The sequence below is a fragment of the Gymnoscopelus braueri genome, assembly GCF_963280865.1.
Source record: "Gymnoscopelus braueri genome assembly, chromosome: 15".
In the NCBI taxonomy this organism is placed as follows: Eukaryota; Metazoa; Chordata; class Actinopteri; order Myctophiformes; family Myctophidae; genus Gymnoscopelus; species Gymnoscopelus braueri.
In genome coordinates this window covers 44,874,399-44,895,739 of record NC_137620.1, presented here as the reverse complement: position 1 = coordinate 44,895,739, position 21,341 = coordinate 44,874,399, and the positions used below count along the sequence as shown (strand labels likewise).

The 21,341-nt window shown below is 41.4% G+C and overlaps 1 protein-coding gene across 4 annotated transcripts in view; it reads right to left on the bottom strand.

Moving 5' to 3' along the window:
• mtmr1a (myotubularin related protein 1a) overlaps window positions 1-20,605 on the bottom strand; it is a 31,512-nt gene extending 10,907 nt beyond the window's left edge. The window contains exons 1-12 of one of the 4 annotated variants that reach the window (XM_080452039.1): window positions 20,380-20,605; window positions 16,943-17,059; window positions 14,589-14,682; window positions 14,050-14,073; window positions 12,286-12,321; window positions 8,427-8,508; window positions 5,884-5,978; window positions 5,519-5,626; window positions 3,868-3,966; window positions 3,572-3,655; window positions 2,947-3,096; window positions 852-1,040 (exon numbers count right to left, since the gene is read on the bottom strand). In XM_080452039.1, the coding sequence (XP_080308165.1) occupies window positions 852-1,040; window positions 2,947-3,096; window positions 3,572-3,655; window positions 3,868-3,966; window positions 5,519-5,626; window positions 5,884-5,978; window positions 8,427-8,508; window positions 12,286-12,321; window positions 14,050-14,073; window positions 14,589-14,682; window positions 16,943-17,016 (1,035 nt within the window). In that variant the 5' untranslated portion in view covers window positions 17,017-17,059; window positions 20,380-20,605. The remainder of the gene's footprint in view (window positions 1-851; window positions 1,041-2,946; window positions 3,097-3,571; window positions 3,656-3,867; window positions 3,967-5,518; window positions 5,627-5,883; window positions 5,979-8,426; window positions 8,509-12,285; window positions 12,322-14,049; window positions 14,074-14,588; window positions 14,683-16,942; window positions 17,060-20,379) is intronic. The other 3 variants (XM_080452041.1, XM_080452040.1, XM_080452042.1) reach the window with 3 other exon arrangements.
• Between the last annotated feature and the right edge of the window lie 736 nt (window positions 20,606-21,341).

Below are 21,341 nucleotides of genomic sequence, written 5' to 3'. Positions count from 1 at the left end.
GGGGATTCTATGTCTTTATGTTGTATTGTAACTGTTAGTCAGTTTCACAACAGACTGTGACACTGAATATCCTTCTGGGACAATAAAGGCTGCTATGATATGATATATGACACAAGCTGAGACCTGACACTAGGTCAAAATCATTAAATAATCTAATCGCAATTATTTGAGATAATGGCAATTATTTTTGCATAATCATCATAATAGTCTCCATGTTGAAAAGTTATCATTCATTTTCAAATACTTGAAAAAAAAAGCAGAAATAGCAGATCTACAAGCTTGACGTGTTGTAAGCTTGTAGATCAACTATTTCCGCTAGGGGTGTGCCGATACACTAATTTCACGAAACGATACGATACGATATTGGGCTCACGGCATCGATACGATACGATATATGGCATTTTTTTATTATGAAAATATATGGGGGGAAAAAAAGCAAATGAAAATATATGGGGGGGAAAAAAGCAAATGAAAATATATGGGGGGGGGGGGAAAGCAAATGCAAACAAATACTTCTGTTTTTGCATTATTATTATTGGAAAACGAATGTGAACAATCGGCACACCCCTAATTTCCGCTATTTTTACATTTATCGCTTTTTAAGTATAAAATGATATCTTTGTATATTTAAGTTATTTGTCATATCTGCCCTGTGCAATATTTGATTACGCCAAAATGCCAATGCCAAAAACTAAATTAAAACGTTAATCACCATTATTTGTGAGACAATTAATCGTCACCTTAAATGTGTAATCGTGACAGCCCTACACGACACTCTTACGTACTGTAAGAGTCCAAAAATACAACACAAATGTACTTAAGCTTTCCACCAGCGATGTGAACAGTCGTACCTTGTTAGTGTCGGCCACGCTGCTCTGCCGGGCGTCAAAGATGCTGAGTTTGTGCGACTGAGCGTTGGCGTCCATGATGGTCTGCAGGTAGCGCTCGTCTTCTTTACAGCGGTGGTCCGACGAGCCCACCAGAGGCTGGCTGCAGCGCACGATGGTGGCCTGAGACTCCGGGTGGATCCACGACAGCACCTGGTACGGACACAGCATACAGCATGGTATTATAGTACGGAGCCGCACGCCGGAAATAACCCCCATCTACAAAGCTCTGCACGCAGTGGTGTAAAGTAACTAAGTACATGTACTCAAGTACTGTACTTAAGTACAATTTTGAGTTATTTTTACTGTACTGGAGTATTTCCAATTCTCAGTACTTTCACTCCACTACATCTCAGAGGCAAATATTGTACTTTTACTCCACTACAATTAGTTGACAACTTTAGTTACTAGTAACTTTGCAATTATCAATTATTATATTATAAAACCTATATTAACCTCTTTATCCCTATTCTATACCGAGGCTATTTGAAAATAGCAGATCCACAAGCTCACAACGCGTCGCGATGCGACGCGTTGTGAGCTTGTAGATCGGCTATTTTCAAATATTTTAGTACTTTTACTTTTGGTACTTTAAGTACATTTTGATACCAATACTTCAGTACTTTTACTCAAGTAACTTTTGAATTCTGGACTTTTACTTGTAACGGAGTATTTCCATATTGCAGTATTGGTACTTTTACTTAAGTAAAATATCTGAGTACTTTTTCCACCACTGTTTGCACGCAGCATAAACGTTTAGATCAGTGGTTTTTATGGATCAACCTTTTCTGGATCAGGAAACGAGCACACTCTGTCTATTTAAATGCAATTTGCCGGAGTGCACGGCTCACGAACACGAAAAGACGTTGAGCCTTCCTCACTTAAAATAGCCGCTCTACAAGCGCACGCGTTGTGAGCTTGTAGAGCGGTTAGTTGGGATATTTTAGATTATTCTCATTTATTTATTTTAAGTGAAAGTGGTGAACTTGTTTTTTTTATCAATATTGAACCAATGAATGAAATATATTAACAAGAGCTTGTGACTAAATAATAACTAGCACAGGTTCTCTTTTCCATTTCCTGAGAAGTAACAGTTTTTTTTGACATAATATGGAGGTTTCGATCCCACAGCGACAATTTACAATTTAGGCATTTAGCAGACACTCTTAATCCAGAGCAATTTACAGTAAGCAAGGACAACACAGGGTAATACATCAAATGCATAGAAATAGTAATCTACTAATGAACTAATACATAATGTAAACCAAGAACCTATCATCAGTCTAACCGTAGAATGTCCCAAAAAATCTGTCTACATGCTATCTAAGTTACATTTTAGCCTTTGCATAAGCCTAGGTCGCCGAGGCTAGGACAAGCGCTACGGGCTGAAGTGGAGTCTGAAGAGGTGAGTCTTCAGACTACGGTAGAAGATTGGGAGTGAGTCTGCAGCTCTAGTTGCAATGGGGGTAGGGATGGGACGATAATCGTTATTATCGTTTATCGTGATAACAAACACTCACAATAATCGTATCGCAGAGAGTTAAATTTATCGTGAAATTATCCTCCGTCATACACTAGGATCACTTCACCTTTTATTTGCCGAGCTGCATATTCGGTACCACTTAAACCCTCTAGAATTGGTAAAACACACCTAAAAACAACATACTTGATACAGTCTTTTTTCACTCTCTAAAGCTCTTTGCCAAAAATAGCAGATCTACAAGCTCACAACGCATCGCGTTGTGAGCTTGTAGATCTGCTATTTTTGGCAAATGTTCCACCCCCCAGACTATGGATGCTGGGGTTAACAAAAGTGGCATTTTAAGGGTTTTAAGCATATTTTGATTATCGCGATAATATCGTAAATCGCAATTATTTTGGTCACAATAATCGTGACATGAAATGTTCATATCGTCCCATTCCTAATGGTGTGTTCATTCCATAGTTTGGGACGCCAGAAGGGAGAAGAGTCTGGGACGTGTGGAGCGTTGTCCCGGATGTTTTAGCAAAGGTTCAGACCATATGAAGGCTCTTTGGCAGTACTCACTCACTCACTCACCGGTATGCGGTGCTTGGCTCTGAAGTTGGCCACCCTCTTGATGTCGTCGTCCTTGATGCTGGTGGGGATGACCAGGACAGACGGGTAGGTGTCACACACCTCGTAGCTGCTGTTCATCTTACTGAAGGTCCAGCTCTCGTTGGGAAGGCCCTGAGATCATCACACGCACGCACACGCACGCACACGCACACGCACACGCACACGCACGCACACACGCACACACGCACACACGCACACGCACACATTTTTAAACCCATTAAGACCTGAGGCCGATTCTACAAATGTCTTCCAAACCAATAGTTATTTTTAAAACATTTTTCAAAAATAACAGATGTACAAGCTCGCAGCGCGGCACGAAGTGACACGCTGTGAGCTTGTATATCTGCTATTTTTGAATAGCCAACATAAAGATCTAAAATGACACAGGTTTTAAAGGGTTAAATCAATGTTCTTTTTTTAAACCATATTTAAGTGTGCGAGTATGTGTGAGTGTGAGTGTGTGTGTGTGTGTGCACGCGCGCGCTTGCGTGTGTGTGTTTGCGTGTGTGCGTGTGTGTGTGTGTGTGTGTGTGTGTGTGTGTGTGTGTGTGTGTGTGTGTGTGTGTGTGTGCGCTTGTGTGTTCACCTGTCTCCTGTACTCAGTCATGGCATCATAAACTTTCCATCCGTCTGCAGGAAAATCCTCTTTGTAGAGGAACGCAAACAGGGGCTGCAGCACATGCAGACATAATGGCGGTTATCTCAAACAATTGTGATCATGGGCAATTATGTAATAATTATATGACAGGCCTACAATATGAAAGACCAACAGACAGACAGACAGACAGTCAGTCAGTCAGTCAGTCAGTCAGTCAGTCAGTCAGTCAGTCAGTCAGACAGACAGACAGACAGACAGACAGACAGACAGACAGACAGACGCACCAGGCCTCTGGACAGAGGGAAGGCGAGCTTGGCCAACACCTCAACAACATCAGGTTGGCCGTCTTCTTTCTTATAGGCAAACCTCAGGCTCCTAATGTCCTGTTAGAGAGAGAGAGAGAGAGAGAGAGAGAGGGAGAGGGAGAGGGAGAGGGAGAGGGAGAGGGAGAGGGAGAGGGAGAGGGAGAGAGAGAGAGAGAGAGAGAGAGAGAGAGAGAGAGAGAGAGAGAGAGAGGGAGAGGGAGAGGGAGAGGGAGAGGGAGAGAGAGGGAGAGACGGATAGAGGGAGAGGGAGAGGGAGAGAGAGAGAGTATATATAGACTGGATTGCAACATACACCACCAACGTAGACTTCCATAAGACAGTCTCTGTGGCGCAATTGGTTAGCGCGTTCGGCTGTTAACCGAAAGGTTGGTGGTTCAAGCCCACCCAGGGACGATGAGCTTTTTGTGGGGGGAGGGGGGGGTCTGTCCATGTTAATCATTGTCTGGGTTTACTGAACAGTGAACACGGCTACACAAAGGGTTAAAGTGAGCACACACACACAAACAGCAGCAGTGGAACACCACTGTTGCCATGTCTGCTTGTTATAGGCGACTTTGGGCTCGTTCTTTTCTGTAAAGTCGCCGGTAAATATTGGTAGTTGGTGATTTTTTTAGGGGCTTTTTTCTGAAGTGTAGTAGCTTATTTGGGCTTGTTTCCTAATGTTGTTTAAACCAGTGGTTCTCAAACATATATATGTTTATATATACAAATATATCTCAGACAGCCTGGCGGCAAGTCCTGGGTTCGATTCCTGAGCCCGACAGACCTTTGCTGCGTGTCACTATATACCAGTGTTGATTTTGACAGCAAATTTTGATTTAGTTTTATTCATAGCCTTTTGAATAAAACTCCATTTAGTTTTAGTCATATTTTAGTTTTTGTCTAGTTTTAGTCGACTAAATATCATAAGATTATATTCGACTAAATCTACAGTTGATTTAGTCGACTAAAATGTATTCCGGCGGTGCCTTGATGGCGTCGTAATGACTGATGGTCAATGACTTGGTTGCATGATGAAAATAGCCGATCTACAAGCTCACAACGCGTCGCAGCGCGACGCGTTGTGAGCTTGTAGATCTGCTATTTTCAGAGCACAACACCCGAGCGCAACCAAAATTGTCAATATATTTAGCCCTATTTTTAGTCATCGTAGCTTAGTTTTTAATTAGTTTTCGTCAGGGAAAAAAGGTAGTCGACTAACATTTTTCGTCACAGTTTTAGTCGACGAAATCAACACTGCACTGTACCCGTTTGTTTCCTGTCAACGTCCGCTGTACTATCAAATAGACCAATTATTTGTTTCCCCAACATTGAGACTGGATGCACAGGTGATTGTTTCATGCAATCAATTCTCAACCTGTTGTTTCGGGGTGCGCTAGTTTCAGCACACCCCGACCCCCTCTTATGTGTTGACAGAATGGGTTTCATTTGCAACCAGTATGACGCTTGCAACCAGTGTGACGTGGTCTGTTAAGGGGTCTATAAATGCCCCAAAAATATAGAGCTTGTAGATCTGCTATTTTTGGCAAAGAGCTTTAGAGAGTGAAAAAAGACTGTATCAAGTATGTTGTTTTTAGGTGTGTTTTACCAATTCTAGAGGGTTACGGACCTTACAGACGAGCTCCAGGCCTCTGGTGTTCTCTCCATGGGTCTGAACGTTGATGGTCTCCAGACGACTGATGGCTCCCAGGTTCACGTCCAGGACGAAGGGAGCCTCCTGGTGGACAAAAAGGAACATGACACATCACACACATACAGTACACTTTGCAACCAGTGGTGGGAGAAATACAAAAAAAAAAGAAATGTAAAAGTATCAATACGCTATTGTAGAAATGGTCTGAGTATAAAACACAAGTCCGGTATTCAAAAATGACTTGAGTAAGAGTAGACAATATTTTGAGTTAATAAATTGTGTATTTTGTGTGTTAATAAAATGAGTATTTTGTGTGTTGTTGATGTACAGTAGTGTGTTACCAGTTCCAGACTGCAGAAGAACAGCTTGTAGGGGGTGATGGTCATTGTTCCTGTTACCAGCCCACTGAATGGACAGATGTACATCACATCCTTAACTGCACAGACACGCACACGCACGCACACGCACACGCACACACACACACACACACACACACACACACATGCACACAAATCAGTTATTTATTTATCACATGCACTAGCATTCCATAAAGAGACAGATTGAAACGGAACAAAACACAGGTCAGGACTAACATGAATAAAATATAAGATGTGTTTTTCTGAGCTTTTAGAACACAATCCCTCTCTCTCACACACACACACACACACACACACACACACACACACACACACACACACACACACACACACACACACACACACACACACACACACACACACACACACACACACACACACACACACACACACACACACACACACACACACACACACACACACACACACACACACACACACACACACACAGCGTGCTAGCGCATTGCATCATGTATGCACAATAACAAACCAATCATTTATGTGACTGGACTACAGGACTGGATCCACAGAGACGTATCCTGTACTACTTCAAAGTAATACTGCACTTTATACACAACTCACTTTAGTATGCAAATATATATTACCCTCTAAAACGCTGCTATTGTCTCAGTGCAATAACAAACGAGGTAAAAGTAAATATGTGTTTTAGTCTTATCCATTAACCCATTAACACTCTCACCGCCAGGCCCGTAGCCTACGGCCCGATAAATCCAACTGTAAAGCGCCGATCTCGTAGCCTACGGGCTGTGGTGCTTTTTCCTTTTTTTCGAAAAAATAACTTTTTTAAATTTTCTAGTACGGCACATTTCATCGTAACACCACCGGAAATGGAATTCTTCGGGATCACGCTTTGCCGATCCCATAGGACTCCATTCTAAAGCGCACACTGAGACGCCATTTTCTTCGATTGTAGTTTTTCTCCTCGCTGATCACTGTTTAACCTAAACCGTTCTAACTACAACATGGATGCCCCGTTTGACACGTGGTTTGGACTGGTACACGCAGGGAGATCTCCGCGATGTTTACAAACAGTGCAGAGCTCAATCTTAAGGATTTTAACGAGGTCTATGGCAACGTGAAAAAAACAAAAAACAACAATAAAACGTTGGCACTGGTGAGTACATTATGAGATTAACCTCTGGCGGTCAATGTGTTAAGACCTGAGGTTCCGATTCGGCAAAATGTCTTCTAAATCCTGACGGTTTCCTGAAAAACGTATGTTTCTATACCAGTGGTTCTCAAACTTTTTCATGTCAAGGACCCCCAACATGATATGAATTTGGCCGCGGACCACCATCTCAAAATATTTTGTTCCAGGGACCCCCCAGAAGCAAAGATTTGAGTTAATGTATGCTTTAAAATAATATATATATATTCAAAGATTTGCACACATTTTCTCGATTTTTCAAAAATAGCAGATCTACAAGCTTGTTTTGTGGGGACTGCGGACGTAAATTAGCATCTCTGCTAAATCCGGTGTATTTGCATTTCATTGATTGTATTGTTCATTACTATGCGATCGCAGAATTTACCGCAGAATCACCAAAATGGCGCATAATTATGCGGGGGTAGCGTTTTTTCAAAAAGGCCGCATCGCATCGCATAATATGCGCATCGCATAATATGCGCTTCGCATATTTTTCACATATTTCGCATATTGCCGCATATTTCACAACTTTCCGCATATTTCGCAACTTCCCGCAATTTCACAGCATAAAATTTCGGCATATTTCATCACAAAATCAAGGATTTTAGCCCGCATAATCAAGAGTTTTAACCCACATAATCAAGGATTTTAGCCCGCATAATCAAGAGTTTTAGCCCGAATAATCAAGAATTTTAGCCCACATAATCAAGGATTTTAGCCCGCATAATCAAGAGTTTTAGCCCACATAATCAAGAGTTTTAGCCCGCATAATCAAGAGTTTTAGCCCGCATAATCAAGGATTTTAGCCCGCATAATCAAGAGTTTTAGCCCGCATAATCAAGAGTTTTAGCCCTCATAATCAAGAGTTTTAGCCCTCATAATCAAGAGTTTTAGCCCACATAATCAAGAGTTTTAGCCCTCATAATCAAGAGTTTTAGCCCGCATAATCAAGAGTTTTAGCCCGCATAATCAAGAGTTTTAGCCCTCATAATCAAGAGTTTTAGCCCACATAATCAAGGATTTTAGCCCGCATAATCAAGAGTTTTAGCCCGCATAATCAAGAATTTTAGCCCACATAATCAAGAGTTTTAGCCTGCATAATCAAGAGTTTTAGCCCGCATAATCAAGAGTTTTAGCCTGCATAATCAAGAGTTTTAGCCTGCATAATCAAGAGTTTTAGCCCACATAATCAAGAGTTTTAGCCTGCATAATCAAGAGTTTTAGCCCACATAATCAAGAGTTTTAGCCCGCATAATCAAGGATTTTTGCCCGCGTTTTTCTGGAGGGTCTAAACACATAAACAAAGAAAGAACCCAGACAGGATGAAGGGGTTCCTTACCGACAGCCTGGACACTCTCTCCTGGTACTAGCGGAACCTCATCCATGTGCACCACCTGTCTGCCACCGTCTCTCATCACTCCCTGCAATATACAACACACTATATTATTATCTATACACTGTATATAATGCAACGTGTTGTGAGCTTGTAGATTTGCTATTTCCGGTGCAACCTCGCCACCGCTCAACTAAGCATAATCAAGCCTTTAGTGCAGATGCAGGCGTTATTACGACATGGATTTCTGCACAGAGGGCAGTTCTTTCAACATGAAATGCTGCGTTCAAGTTCAGGAGAGTAAAGGAAATGGCAGTTTTCTTGAACGTGGTTATACTGCATGGAAAGGGGACATTTGCATTTCTTTGATCGTAGACAAATACTCATGGAGAGGGCACCCTTCACAGATGGGTAAAATGCAGTGGTGTAAATTTATTTAATTTTGAGGTATTTTTGCTGGAGTATTTTCAATTTTCTATACTTTTACCTATTACTTTTACTACTATCTCTGAGGCAAATATTAAACTTTTACTCCACTACAATTATTTGAAAACTTTAGTTACTTTGTAACACATTGTGAGCTTGTAGATCTGCTATTTTCAAAAGATTTTTATACAATTTATGCATTTGAAAACTTGGGACATTCTGCATACTTTTAAACTGGTAAAATGGCAGGGGCTCAAGCCCCCTTTGATGTCTATGTGTGCACGAGACATGTAGCAAACCACACAGCAGTGGAAAACATTGCCGGAAAGACAGAGGACGAAGCGGCTCAAATAAACAAATAAAGTAAGTAAGTACAGTATGCATTCAAGTACTTGTGCTACACACTGTATATAACTCTGCTTCTCAATGTTGGCTCCATGGACCACCATGGCTCACAATGTCTGTACAAATGTACATAATAAGACTGAGGAGTTTACAGTGTAGGTTTGATATAATTAAAAAAAAGTGTATTAAATGGGGGTCCATGGACTACTGAGGCACTACACTGTCTCTGTGCATTTGATGTTTACCTTGCTTATTGTAAGCTGCTCTGGTTAAGAGTAAATTAATGCATATCAAAGTGCATTTTCTGCAATTTGAGTCATTATTTTTACTGCTTATTTAGATGCTAAATAATTATTTGTTTCATGACGACATGGACAAGATGGACGAGACAGTGGAGGATGTGCTGCTCTAACATGAATGAAACTACACACTGATGCAAAGCCAAACATGAGAGAGAGGAGAGGGAGAGGGAGAGGGAGAGGAAGAGGGAGAGGGAGAGGGAGAGGAGAGAAAACTTGCCAAAGCATGAAGAGGAAGCTCAGAATCACTATCGCCACTAACCCCTTCAAACGTGTCCTGGCCCAGGATAGCGCAAGCATGGAGGGAGGGGGAGAGAGAGAGAGAGAGAGAGAGAGAGAGAGCGAGAGAGCGAGAGAGCGAGAGAGCGAGAGAGAGAGAGAGAGAGAGAGAGAGAGAGCGAGAGAGCGAGAGAGAGAGAGCGAGAGAGCGAGAGAGCGAGAGAGAGAGAGAGAGAAGCATAAAGTATTAGAAGTTAGTACAAAGCCCATCAAGGTGCAGGTTGGGGTCAGATCTGCTATTTTCCCACAGCAGAGCGAAACAAGCCTGTGTTCTGTAGCAGACAGACAGACAGACAGACAGACAGACAGACAGCTGTGGTCGGTGGGTTTCTCTTCTCTGAGCACAGAAACCCTGTCTGTCCTGAAAGGTCAACGACCCCTACACATCGGCGACTGTCGTCGGGCAGAAACCTCGTATCTCCATATTTCAACTTTTTTTAAATGTTTGTTTCATCGATGGAATGCCCTGCTTCATCATGTTACAGTGTCCTACAAAAGTGATGCAACACGTTGTGGGCTTGTAGATCGGCTATTTTCTTTGTTTCGTTTTTTTAATTTTTAAAGTGTGTGTGGGTTCAATGGACATACAAGGTCTCCGCCTGACAGAGCCGACAAACAGGATGTTAGATGTCAAGAGGGGGGGGGGGGGGGGGTTAGGGTTAAGGGGGGGGGGGGCGGGGGGGGCGGGGGGTCTGTGGAAAGAACTGGGTTAGAGTTAGTTGTAAACAGGAAGTGAGCAGACACAATGCAAAAACTACATCTACCACACTGCAGCATTATGCTATATATACAGTATGCTGCCAGTTCTAAGTAGGCCTGTGACAATTATTACACAATCACCTGATCACAGTTATATTGTATTTTATAATGTATTTTCTGTTTATTAAATAAATGGAGAAACAGGGAGGCACCTGTTACCGCACAAACACTCTAGCAATGATTACAATCACAGAGCTTTAACTTTTGTTTTTGTTTTAACCAGAAAAGTATCACTTGCACTACCTTTAAGCGGCTTCCACACCAATGACTCACAACGCAACGCATAATGCAACCATTCGCGAATGAATCCTCAAACTGCGGTTTACACCGAGCCGCAACCGTTTGCTGTTACCATAACAACGGTATTGTCATAGTTCCTCTGGGATATGGGATATGAACGGCAGACGGTGCTAAACTGGACAGTGACAGAAAGGTGACAGACACAAGCAGGGGCGGCCTTAATGATCTGGGGGCCCGTTTCAAGAGCTCATATGGGGGTCATATGGGGGCCCCCCATTTTTTTTTTTTTTTTTTTTAATAAATTGTGGACTGAAGTTGGTTTGCTTCCACAATCCATAATGATGCATTTTCGAACTAAATTAATTAGGCTATCTGCACTTCCACCATGGACAGACAGCTAAAACAACTCACTCACATGATTCACTTGAGCTGAGCCCTGATTCAATCAGATCTACATCCTCTTCTTGCATGAAATTCTTGGACGTCGGCCAGCCAGAGGCGGGCCCCGGACTGGGATGCGAGTCAAAAAATATATAAAAAAAAAAAAAAAAACTTTCTTTTTTTTTTTTTTTTTTTTTTTTGTGGGCCGTTTCAATTGAAACGGGTGAAACATAGGAAAGGCCGCCCCTGGACACAAGGCAAGGAGCAGAGATAGTTTGTTATCGCCAGAGCATGTCAACCTATTAAATTGTAAATATTGTATACACATGGGTGAGTGCGCGCGTGTGTGTGTGTGTGTGTGTGTGTGTGTGTGAGTGAGTGAGTGAGTGAGTGAGTGAGTGAGTGAGTGAGTGAGTGAGTGAGTGAGTGTGTGAGAGAGAGAGAGAGAGAGAGAGAAAGAAAGAGAGAGAGACACAGAGAGAGAGAGACAGACAAACAGACAGACAGACAGACAGAGAGAGAGAGAGAGGGACAACATGTACAATGGCAGATGAGTGTGAGCAAAGTGTGATCAGAAATGCGTTGCAACTTGTTCCTTGCGATTGGACACCAGCTGTACTGGTTGAATCACTTGCAACGCAATGAGCCGGCATGCGCTAACCGCCAACTCAGACCTCTGTGACTGTTGTCTGCAACGTTCTGCAATGGTTCTGTCGTGTTGCAAATCTTTGGTGTGGACTGGGCTTTAAAGGATATAGCTCACAAAAAAAATGCATTTCTATCATTTACTCACCCCGTGATGAGTTGAATACAAGAATATTTGTGTTTGTAAAACATTCCTTTACGTTTAATGAAGAATCCAAAAACAAAAGGCAATACTTCATGAATTTAGGTAAAACGGAGGCCATGATTATACAAAACATCTAAACTAAACACCAAAACAATGCTCGCAGTGTAATCCAAAGCCTCTTGTCTAGGCTTGTGGTGTTTTATTTTTGCATTATTATTATTCAATCACTATAAAGGAATGTTATAGAAAGAAAACTTCACGGTGAGTAAATGACATAAATAAAGTAATTTAATCTATTACTTGTATTTATTACTACAAAAGTGGGTCAGAAGACTCCAAGTCTTACCATCAAATTAGGCCTCTTGGACACCTGGGGATTAGACTTACACACACACAACACAACACATACACACAATGTTCAAATACATTGACACAAAACACAAACACACGCACGCACGTGTGCACGAGTGCGCGCGCACACAGCCACACACACACACACACACACACACACACACACACACACACACACACAAAATGGGCAAAAAAAAAAAAAAAGGCTGCCGTGTTAAGGTCAGATGGGCTGCATAACGCTTTGGAGATTTTCAAGAGGGCCCTGAATGCAGAAAAGGCTGAGAACCATTGATCTCCTGTTTAATTCAGCTTGACACGGCCATACTGTGAAAGCTCCGACAAATGCCACAAAAACATTGCTGTTTTAAGCTAGCGAGAGTGTCTGAGACGGCACCGGCACACAAACAGTGACATAATGGAAAAGACAGCGTCGTATCTTAGCAGCGATAAAAAGCCACCAATGCCTACAAAGTCACCTGAGTGACAGGTAGTGGTGAATAGAGCGAGCTACAGTAAACCAGTGGTTCTCACCTTGAAGGGGTTCCAGGGGGTTCCCCCAAAAATAATTGATTAGGTTAATCTTCACCATAATTACATGAACTAGAGGACATACAAGAATGTCTCTCCATGCCGACAGTGCATAGACCGTACAGGAATCCTGGACCAAAATGACAGACCATATTGGACCAAATCATGTCTAAAACAATTAAACACTCTCAGTTTGGGGTCCCAGGGATAATAGAACCCGTCAGTAGCCCTGAAACGCCAAGTTTTTACATGGCGGGACGCCATAGCGACGTCGCATGTTGACACAACTATAGCTTAACCTAACCCAAATCCTAACCTCACAAGAATATACCTAAACCTAACCCTAACCCCACAAAAACTGTGCGGAGAGAGAGAGAAAGAAAAGTCGAAAGACTAAAATAGGGTCCTTCCCACAGCGAGATTCGATCACGGGAGGTAGCGGTTACTAGCTATGCGCTGCTACCAGGTAAGCTACCGAGGCAGCTGACCTATTCCTTGATTGGAGTAGCATATGAAGCTCCAATATGTGCGTTTTAGTTTTTTTAGTCCTATAGTGAAAGTGACAGAGCGGCAATAACTGTGTGAGAATGTGTTGGATAATAACAATATTATCAAATGGGGGGTCTGTGGTCCAATGCATATCATACGTGAGGATACATACAATTATAAAGGTTGACTGACCTAAATGTAGAACCATTGCCATCTGCATGTACTATGCAGCACCAATCACACGCAAAGGAGCGGGCGAATACAGACAGAAGCAAAAGTAATATCGATTCGCTAGCAGCATACACAGGTCATGACTTTAAGGCACAGGTCATAAGGCTTGATTCAGAGGTCATGAAGCATAAGGCACAAGTAATAAGGCACAGGTCATGAGGCTTGATTCACAGGTCATAAAGCATAAGGCACAAGTAATAAGGCACAGGTCATAAGGCTTGATTCAGAGGTCATAAAGCATAAGGCACAAGTAATAAGGCACAGGTCATGAGGCTTGATTCAGAGGTCATAAAGCATAAGGCACAAGTAATAAGGCACAGGTCATAAGGCTTGATTCAGAGGTCATTAAGCATAAGGCACAAGTAATAAGGCACAGGTCATAAGGCTTGATTCACAGGTCATAAAGCATAAGGCACAAGTAATAAGGCACAGGTCATAAGGCTTGATTCAGAGGTCATAAAGCATAAGGCACAAGTAATAAGGCACAGACTGCTGCTGGAGACAACCTTACCCTTATAGCGGATGCTCTCCGACCCTGATGATCACAAACACAGCGTTATGAATCTGCTGTGTGTGTGATATCGCCGCTGTCAGGAAGAATACTTGTATCTCCATATTTCTAATTATGTTTTTGTTTGTAAATTAACCCATTAAGACCTGAGGCGATTCTTAAAAATGTTTTCTAAATCCTTTTTTTTTTAATTAAATAACCTACCTTGTCGTACACGACAGATATTTAGCAAAAATAGCACAGCTCACAACATCTGATATATTTTTTTTAAAGTGAAAGTGTAACAAGAGCTTGTGACTAAACAGGATCCAAGCCAAGAGTTATTAGCCAAGAGAAATACCTGCTGGATTGTCAGAGATGTTAATTGTTAATGTTACCAACTATTACTTAACCGGTACTTATTACATTGAAAACCTGGCAACATCGCTGGACTCTATGGAATCTAAAATGACTGGTGAGAACTTGTATGTGTGTGTGTGTGTGTGTGTGTGTGTGTGTGTGTGTGTGTGTGTGTGTGTGTGTGTGCGTGAATAACCCACCTTGCTCTGACATGGAGTGGTGTCTGTACAGATCTGACTGGAGATGGTGGCTGCAATCAGCTGTTTGCACCACTCTACATGACTGCCTGCAGGACTAGACAGACAGACAGACAGACAGACAGGGTGTTTATATATCAGCAAATTGACACAAAAACAAGTGGTTGTAATAGAATTATAATCTACTAAATCAATTAGTCTGATTGACCACACAACACTAGTGCTGCTGTATAATTAGACACTCCAGAAAAATGCGATTATGCGATCGCATAATTTACCTCATAATCAGCAAAATGGCGCATAATTATGCGGGGGTCATCTTTTTTCAAAAAGGCTGCATCGCATCGCATGATATGCGCTTCGCATATTTCCGCATATTTCGCAACTTTTAGCATATTTCAAAATTCCGCATATTGCTGCATATTTCACAACTTTCCGCATATTTTGCAACTTCCCGCAATTTCACTGCGTAAAAAAAAACGCATATTTCATCGCTAAATCAAGGATTTTTGTCCGCTTAAGCAAGAGTTTTAGGCCGCATAATCAAGCATTTTTGCCCGCGTTTTTCCGGAGGGTCTACTCTATATAATAGAGACGTACAAAAATAGCAAAACAATAGTGTGCTTTTTTAATATAATTGTTCATTAATCGTACTCGAGGCAAAAGTTCGAAGTAATCGTGATATTGATTTACAATGTAGGCATTTAGCAAATGCTCTCATCCAGGGCGACTTATTACAATAAACAGGGTAATCACATGCAGAATGTCACCGAGTGCCGCGCTATGAGCTTGTAGATCTGCTATTTTTTGAAAATAGTGAACATTTGTGCAAATCTTTGAATATATATATATACTTTTTAAGCAAATATTTTTAACTCAAATCTTTGCTTCTGGGGGGGTCCCTGGAACAACATATTTTGAGATGGGGGTCCGTGGCCAAATACATATAATTTTGGGGCTCCTTGACATGAAAAAGTCACATTGCTTGTAGATCTGCTATTTCCACTATTTTTTAACATGTTTGAAAAACGTATGAACATTTTTCAATTATGGAAACAATTGTACTCGGTGCGGGCTGCAACCAGGAGCCAGCAGCACTTACAATACTTAATAAACGTTCTTTGTTATAAGCACATTATAATGCATTCTAAATGCACTCACAATGCACTGTAGAGCCGACCTTAATATACACATTGTATAAATTAACATTCTAGTTATTAAAATAGGTCCCTCATAGCAGCTTTAAAGTAGGTCATCTGTGGATGAGGCTGTTTTAACCCTTCCCTGTCTGGTGACAGTATAGCCTATAGCATCCAGCCAGCCTATTATAATAGCTAAACAACACAGCAGACACACAGACAACATGTCTGCATGCATACTGTACCAGCATGTAAGCATGCAGTCCTGAGCACTAGGGGTGTTACCATTACACATTTAAGTGGACGATTAATTGTCCCTCAAATAATTGCGATTAACGACATTCTACATCACATCAGTATTCTGAAGAACGTATGTTTCTATATCAGTGGTTCTCAAACTTTTTCATGTCAAGGACCCCCAAAATGATATGTATTTGGCCGCGGACCCCCATCTCAAAAATTGTTCCAGGGACCCCCAGAAGCAAAGATTTGAGTAAAACATTTTCCCTTTATAAGAATATATTCAAAGATTTGCACACATTTTCACGATTTTTCAAAAATAGCAGATCTACAAGCTCGTAGCGCAGCACTTGGTGCCGCGCTACGAGCTTGTATATCTGCTATTTTTGAATAGCCAAAGTGTAAAATAATAAGCTTTTTTTTAGCTCATATCTAAAAATGACACAGATGCAAAAAGGTTGAAAACGGCATGAAAAAGGTTGAAAACCACAGATTTAGATAGCGAGTCTTGGTTTTATTGTATTCTTTCCTTTGGCACCACCAAACCTTTTCTCTGTGTTGTTAGTTGGCCCAATTCATAATTTTTTGTTAACCTTAGTTTTTGAATAAACAAACTTTCAGTTCACTTAAACAACCTCTGTCCGTCTCAATTATGTCATTTGGGTATAATGTTATAGTCCCTCCACCCCTAGAGTCTAGACCACCAACTGGGACGTAACATGTGTGTTTGGCCATTGAACATTGGAACATATGAATATGTATTTTTGCTTGCCTTTTAGGCTTCGTAATAAAAAAAGAATCCACAGGGCAGATGACAAATAACTTAAATAAACAAAGAAATTATTGGCATATTTAATATTTTTATACATGTAAAAATTGCAGAAATATCTGATCTACAAGCTTACAACACGTCACGAAGCGTTGTAATCTGCAGCTGCATTGGCAGCTTGCCTGGTACTGGTATCTGTAGATGCATACCTGTCCAGTGTACTGTCTATGCTGTTCTGTCTGGAGGACGACGAACCGCCACTGCTGCTCGACTGTTTGTCCATCTCCTCCTCCTCCTCCTACTCCTCCAATAAGGAGAACCTAGGGCTGGGAAAGTCAATGGAATGTATATCAAAACCCAGAAAGAAACAACAACACCCTTAATTGGGTGCTTTAAAGGGATACTCCACTTTCAAATAAAATAAACATAAAAAATAAATATAAAAAATTAATGAAAAAAGTTATGGAAAAATCGTGGCCCCCTCACGCATTAGAATATCCTTCTAATGCGTGAGGGGGCTGTGATTTTTCAATAATTTTTTTCATTAATTTTTTATATTTATTTTTTATGTTTATTTTATTTGAAAGTGGAATATCCCTTTAAGTAAAGTAATGACATTCCTGAAGGTGTACGCAGAAACATTGTGGGTTGTTCTTGCATAAATGTAATGCTATATATTTGACTTTGATTTAAAGCATCCAAGGACTACTTATAGTGACTTATAAATAATCATACTATATTGCATTATAACAGTGATTATTATAATGCGTTATAAAATCGTTATTATAATGTTTAACAGTGAGAATTATAATAAGATCCTGGCCAAAAGAAAAAGTCAGTGATTGACCAGTAATTATGAATATTATGATACTTGACCTTATGACTGATTCTATTATGTCTTATGATAGCATTATGAAGACTTATGATGGCTTACACACCTGTAATTGTATAGTGTTATACACTGATTATTGCATTTATACTTGACCTTATAAGTCATTATAGAATACTTTATAATGCATCATGATAATTTTTTATAAAGCTTAAAAGGCATAAGTAGGACTATGTGTATAATGCATTATAAATATGAGATACATAGCAAGTGCTTTTGTTTAAATAATCAACTAAATGCGATTTCTCTGAAATGAATTGAATTGAATACACATACAGGACCCTAATGGAAACAACAAGACATAGTGCTTTCTTGGGTTTATCATTTTAGCATCCTTCTGTATGGAACAACTGTACCTCTGCGCTTTTTTTTGTTCAATACTGTTAATACAATATTGAACAAAATATTACTGTTAATACAGTATTGAACCAATCAATAAAATCCATGGGTTGTAGCCTACTTTGTTAGCTATAGCCTACAATTCTATACAAAAATGTAAAATAGCCAATCTTGTGAGCTTGTAGATCGGCTATTCTCACTATATTTGTCTCCGCCAGGCCGAAGGCGTGGCAGAGACTATGTTTTGCACCCTGTCCGTCGGTCCGTCTGTGGCTGAAGTTCTCCTCAGAAAAGGGATGCTAGGGTTCAAGTGGTTAATGTAAAAATAAATGTCATATCACACAAAAATTTGGCGGACCCGGCTGTAGTAACCCTGAGGACCCCCTGGGGGTCCCGGACTGGAGGACCCCCTGTTGAAGACCCCTAACCTACCTGACCTGGCGGAGACTTGTGCTCGGAGGAGCACGTTTTCTAGTTTCTAACTCTGAAATAATCATGATATTGATGTGTAGTAGTATGATCGATAAGCTCAAAGCAATAGGTTTTGATGATACGTCGGTGAGCTGGATGAGATCCTACCTGGAAGGGAGGGAGCAAGTGGTGGAAGTAAACGGCACCCAGTCCCCTCCCCTCCCAGTGACTTGTGGTGTTCCGCAAGGAAGTATACTAGGACCTCTACTGTTCCTGATATATGTGAACGATATGTCTTCAGCTTGCGACTGCAAACTGTTCCTGTTCGCAGATGACTCTGCTCTGCTGGTCTCGGACAGGAACAGGCTGGAGGTTGAGAAAACTCTCAGCTCTGAACTCAACAAGATGCATCTGGCTCTCCGACAACAAACTATCATTACACCTGGGTAAAACTGAATCCATCCTCTTTGGGTCCAGTCCTAACCTTAGCAAGGCTGAGAGCTTCACGATCAAAGTGGGTGATGATGTTATCACAAGAAAGGAGGAAATTAACTACCTGGGTTCCATCTTGGAGGCAAACCTCTCAGGTAACAAAAACGCCGAAAGAGCGATCAAAGAGGTTAACCAAAGAATACGCTTTTTGTATAGGATTGGGCGTCTAGTCAGTAAGAATACTCTGAAGATTCTTGCAGGGGCCCTCATACAAGGTTATTATGATTATGCGTGCACTTCATGGTATCACAACACCTCCAAGGCCTTAAAAACAAGGCTCCAAACATCCCAAAACAAAGTAAGGCTACTTCTTGGCCTCAATTACAAAACCCATCTAACCCCTGCTCATTTTGCTAGGATTGGATGGCTTAGGGTTGAGGACAGAGTACAGCAACTTGCAATGGGCCTGGTCTTCAAGATACACCACAACATTGGGATCCCCCTGTATTTGTCAAAATACTTCCAAAATGTTAATGAAGTCCATGATCATAACACCAGAGGCAGCTCCACTAATCATGTTCAACCCAGATTTGGCTCAACAAAGGGAATTAACTCGTTCTCATGCTATTCAACAAAGAATTTGGAATGCCCTACCAAAAGGAGTAAAGGAGTGTAAAACCCTACTCAATTTCAAAACAGCCCTAAGGATACACCTTCAGGAGGCTGCAATTCGAAAATGGCCCCTGTCTAAGTCTTAAAGGTTCTATGACATTCATTTTCACTTTTTTTTATTTTTTATGTTTTTTGGGGGGTTTTATGACCTCAATTACACCCAAAAAATCTGAACTTTTAACATTCAGTGGATTTTCCCTGTGGTCTGGGGTTTTCTGAATAATTAGGCTGAAAAGTAATCTGAGCTTGGCCCTTCGGCAGTGAGGTCACAGCCGATTAATCCCGCCCACTCTCCTCCTCGCCCCTCCCCTCCCCTATCCTTTCCTTTGGGGGGGGGGCGGAGCAGAGGCGATGATTGACAGGCAAAATCCCTCACCAGCGACACCCGCAGGCAAAGATTTCTTTTTTCATTGCAGTTGAAAAGGCTTCTAAAGATGTGAGAGAAAAACACCTGCCATGGATCAATGGAGTGGAATTTTTTGTTAAAACTTTCTATACACGTTTGAAGGACCATGACAAAGACTTTTAATGTGTGGTAAAACTGAACGTCATGAAACCTTTAACCTACCCCCCTACCCCATTTCTTTTTCTTCTCTTGTACATATTTTTCACTCTTCATACCAGTAACCTGTAAGCTGATTGTATGACGTTCTGTATAGGAGTATGTATATCTGTCTCTGTCTCTTATATGTCATCATGATGTGTGTGCATGGGGATCTCATCTTAAACAAGCTCAGTGCTTAATGAGTCTTCCAGTTTAGTAGACCTTGTATTGTGAATTTGTACTTCCATGTACTAATGTTCTCATGTCGTAGGCTACTAAATAAAGTACATCAATCAATCAAGTGTCAGTACTGTCACAGCTCGACCTCGCAGTCGCAGCAGCCCCATAGGAGGACTTACCGCTTCCTCCCCGGATGGGACTCGAACCGGCGGTGGTGATGATGATGTGGATCAGCGGGGTGTGTTCAGGGCGTCATGCCGCCGGTGGAGAGGCTGATGAAGCCGGCCTTCAGCTCCCCGTCCGGCCGCTGATTAGATGGATGGATGGATGTTTAGATGGATGGATGGATGGGGTTGTTCTGTGTTGTTGTTTGTATTTGTTGTTCCAAAAGGAGGAAGCTGCCGCTCCGCTTGATGCTATTCAGAGCGTAGAAAAGAGAGTAACGACACGCTTTGATCTCGCCGCAAAGCGGGCTCCTATGGGCTATAGTTCCAAACATTGGAACTATCTCATTGAGATAGACAGAGCACTTCCGCATTCCATTCTTACAATGGGAGTCGACGCTAGTGTCAGAACTCTCTTTAAGGCTCTGATGCTATCTGATAGGGTTGCCAGATTGTGCGAGAGAAACAAGCGGCCAGCCCAGTTCTACGAAAAAAAAGAGAACAAGCCCAAAAGAAATCGAGCTGCAGCTGCTTTACCAATTGAACTCGAAATACATCATATTTTCAATCTGGGGGAAACAATTACAACATTTAATAATATTTTTGAACACATTTTATTTCAACACAACAACACAAATGTTGTGAAAATATTTTCACAACATGAAAAAAACACCTTTTCAGATGGGGGTCCGCAGACAAATACATATTAATTAATGATTAATTTGGGGGTCCTTGACTTGAAAAAAAGCAAGCCCAAATAAGCAACAAGGCTTAGCCTGTACTTTAGAAACAAGATATTCTGTACAAGCGAATTTACAGAAGAATTGCCAAAAATATTGCTTACCAAAAACAGACTTGGCAACGCTGGCTGCTGTTCCTCCCCGCTGTTACATCCACACTGGTGCCCCTATCACATTCTGTCTGCTCCGCCTCCTCCCCGCGGTTACACCGTCTATGTGTTACACCCACACTGGTTC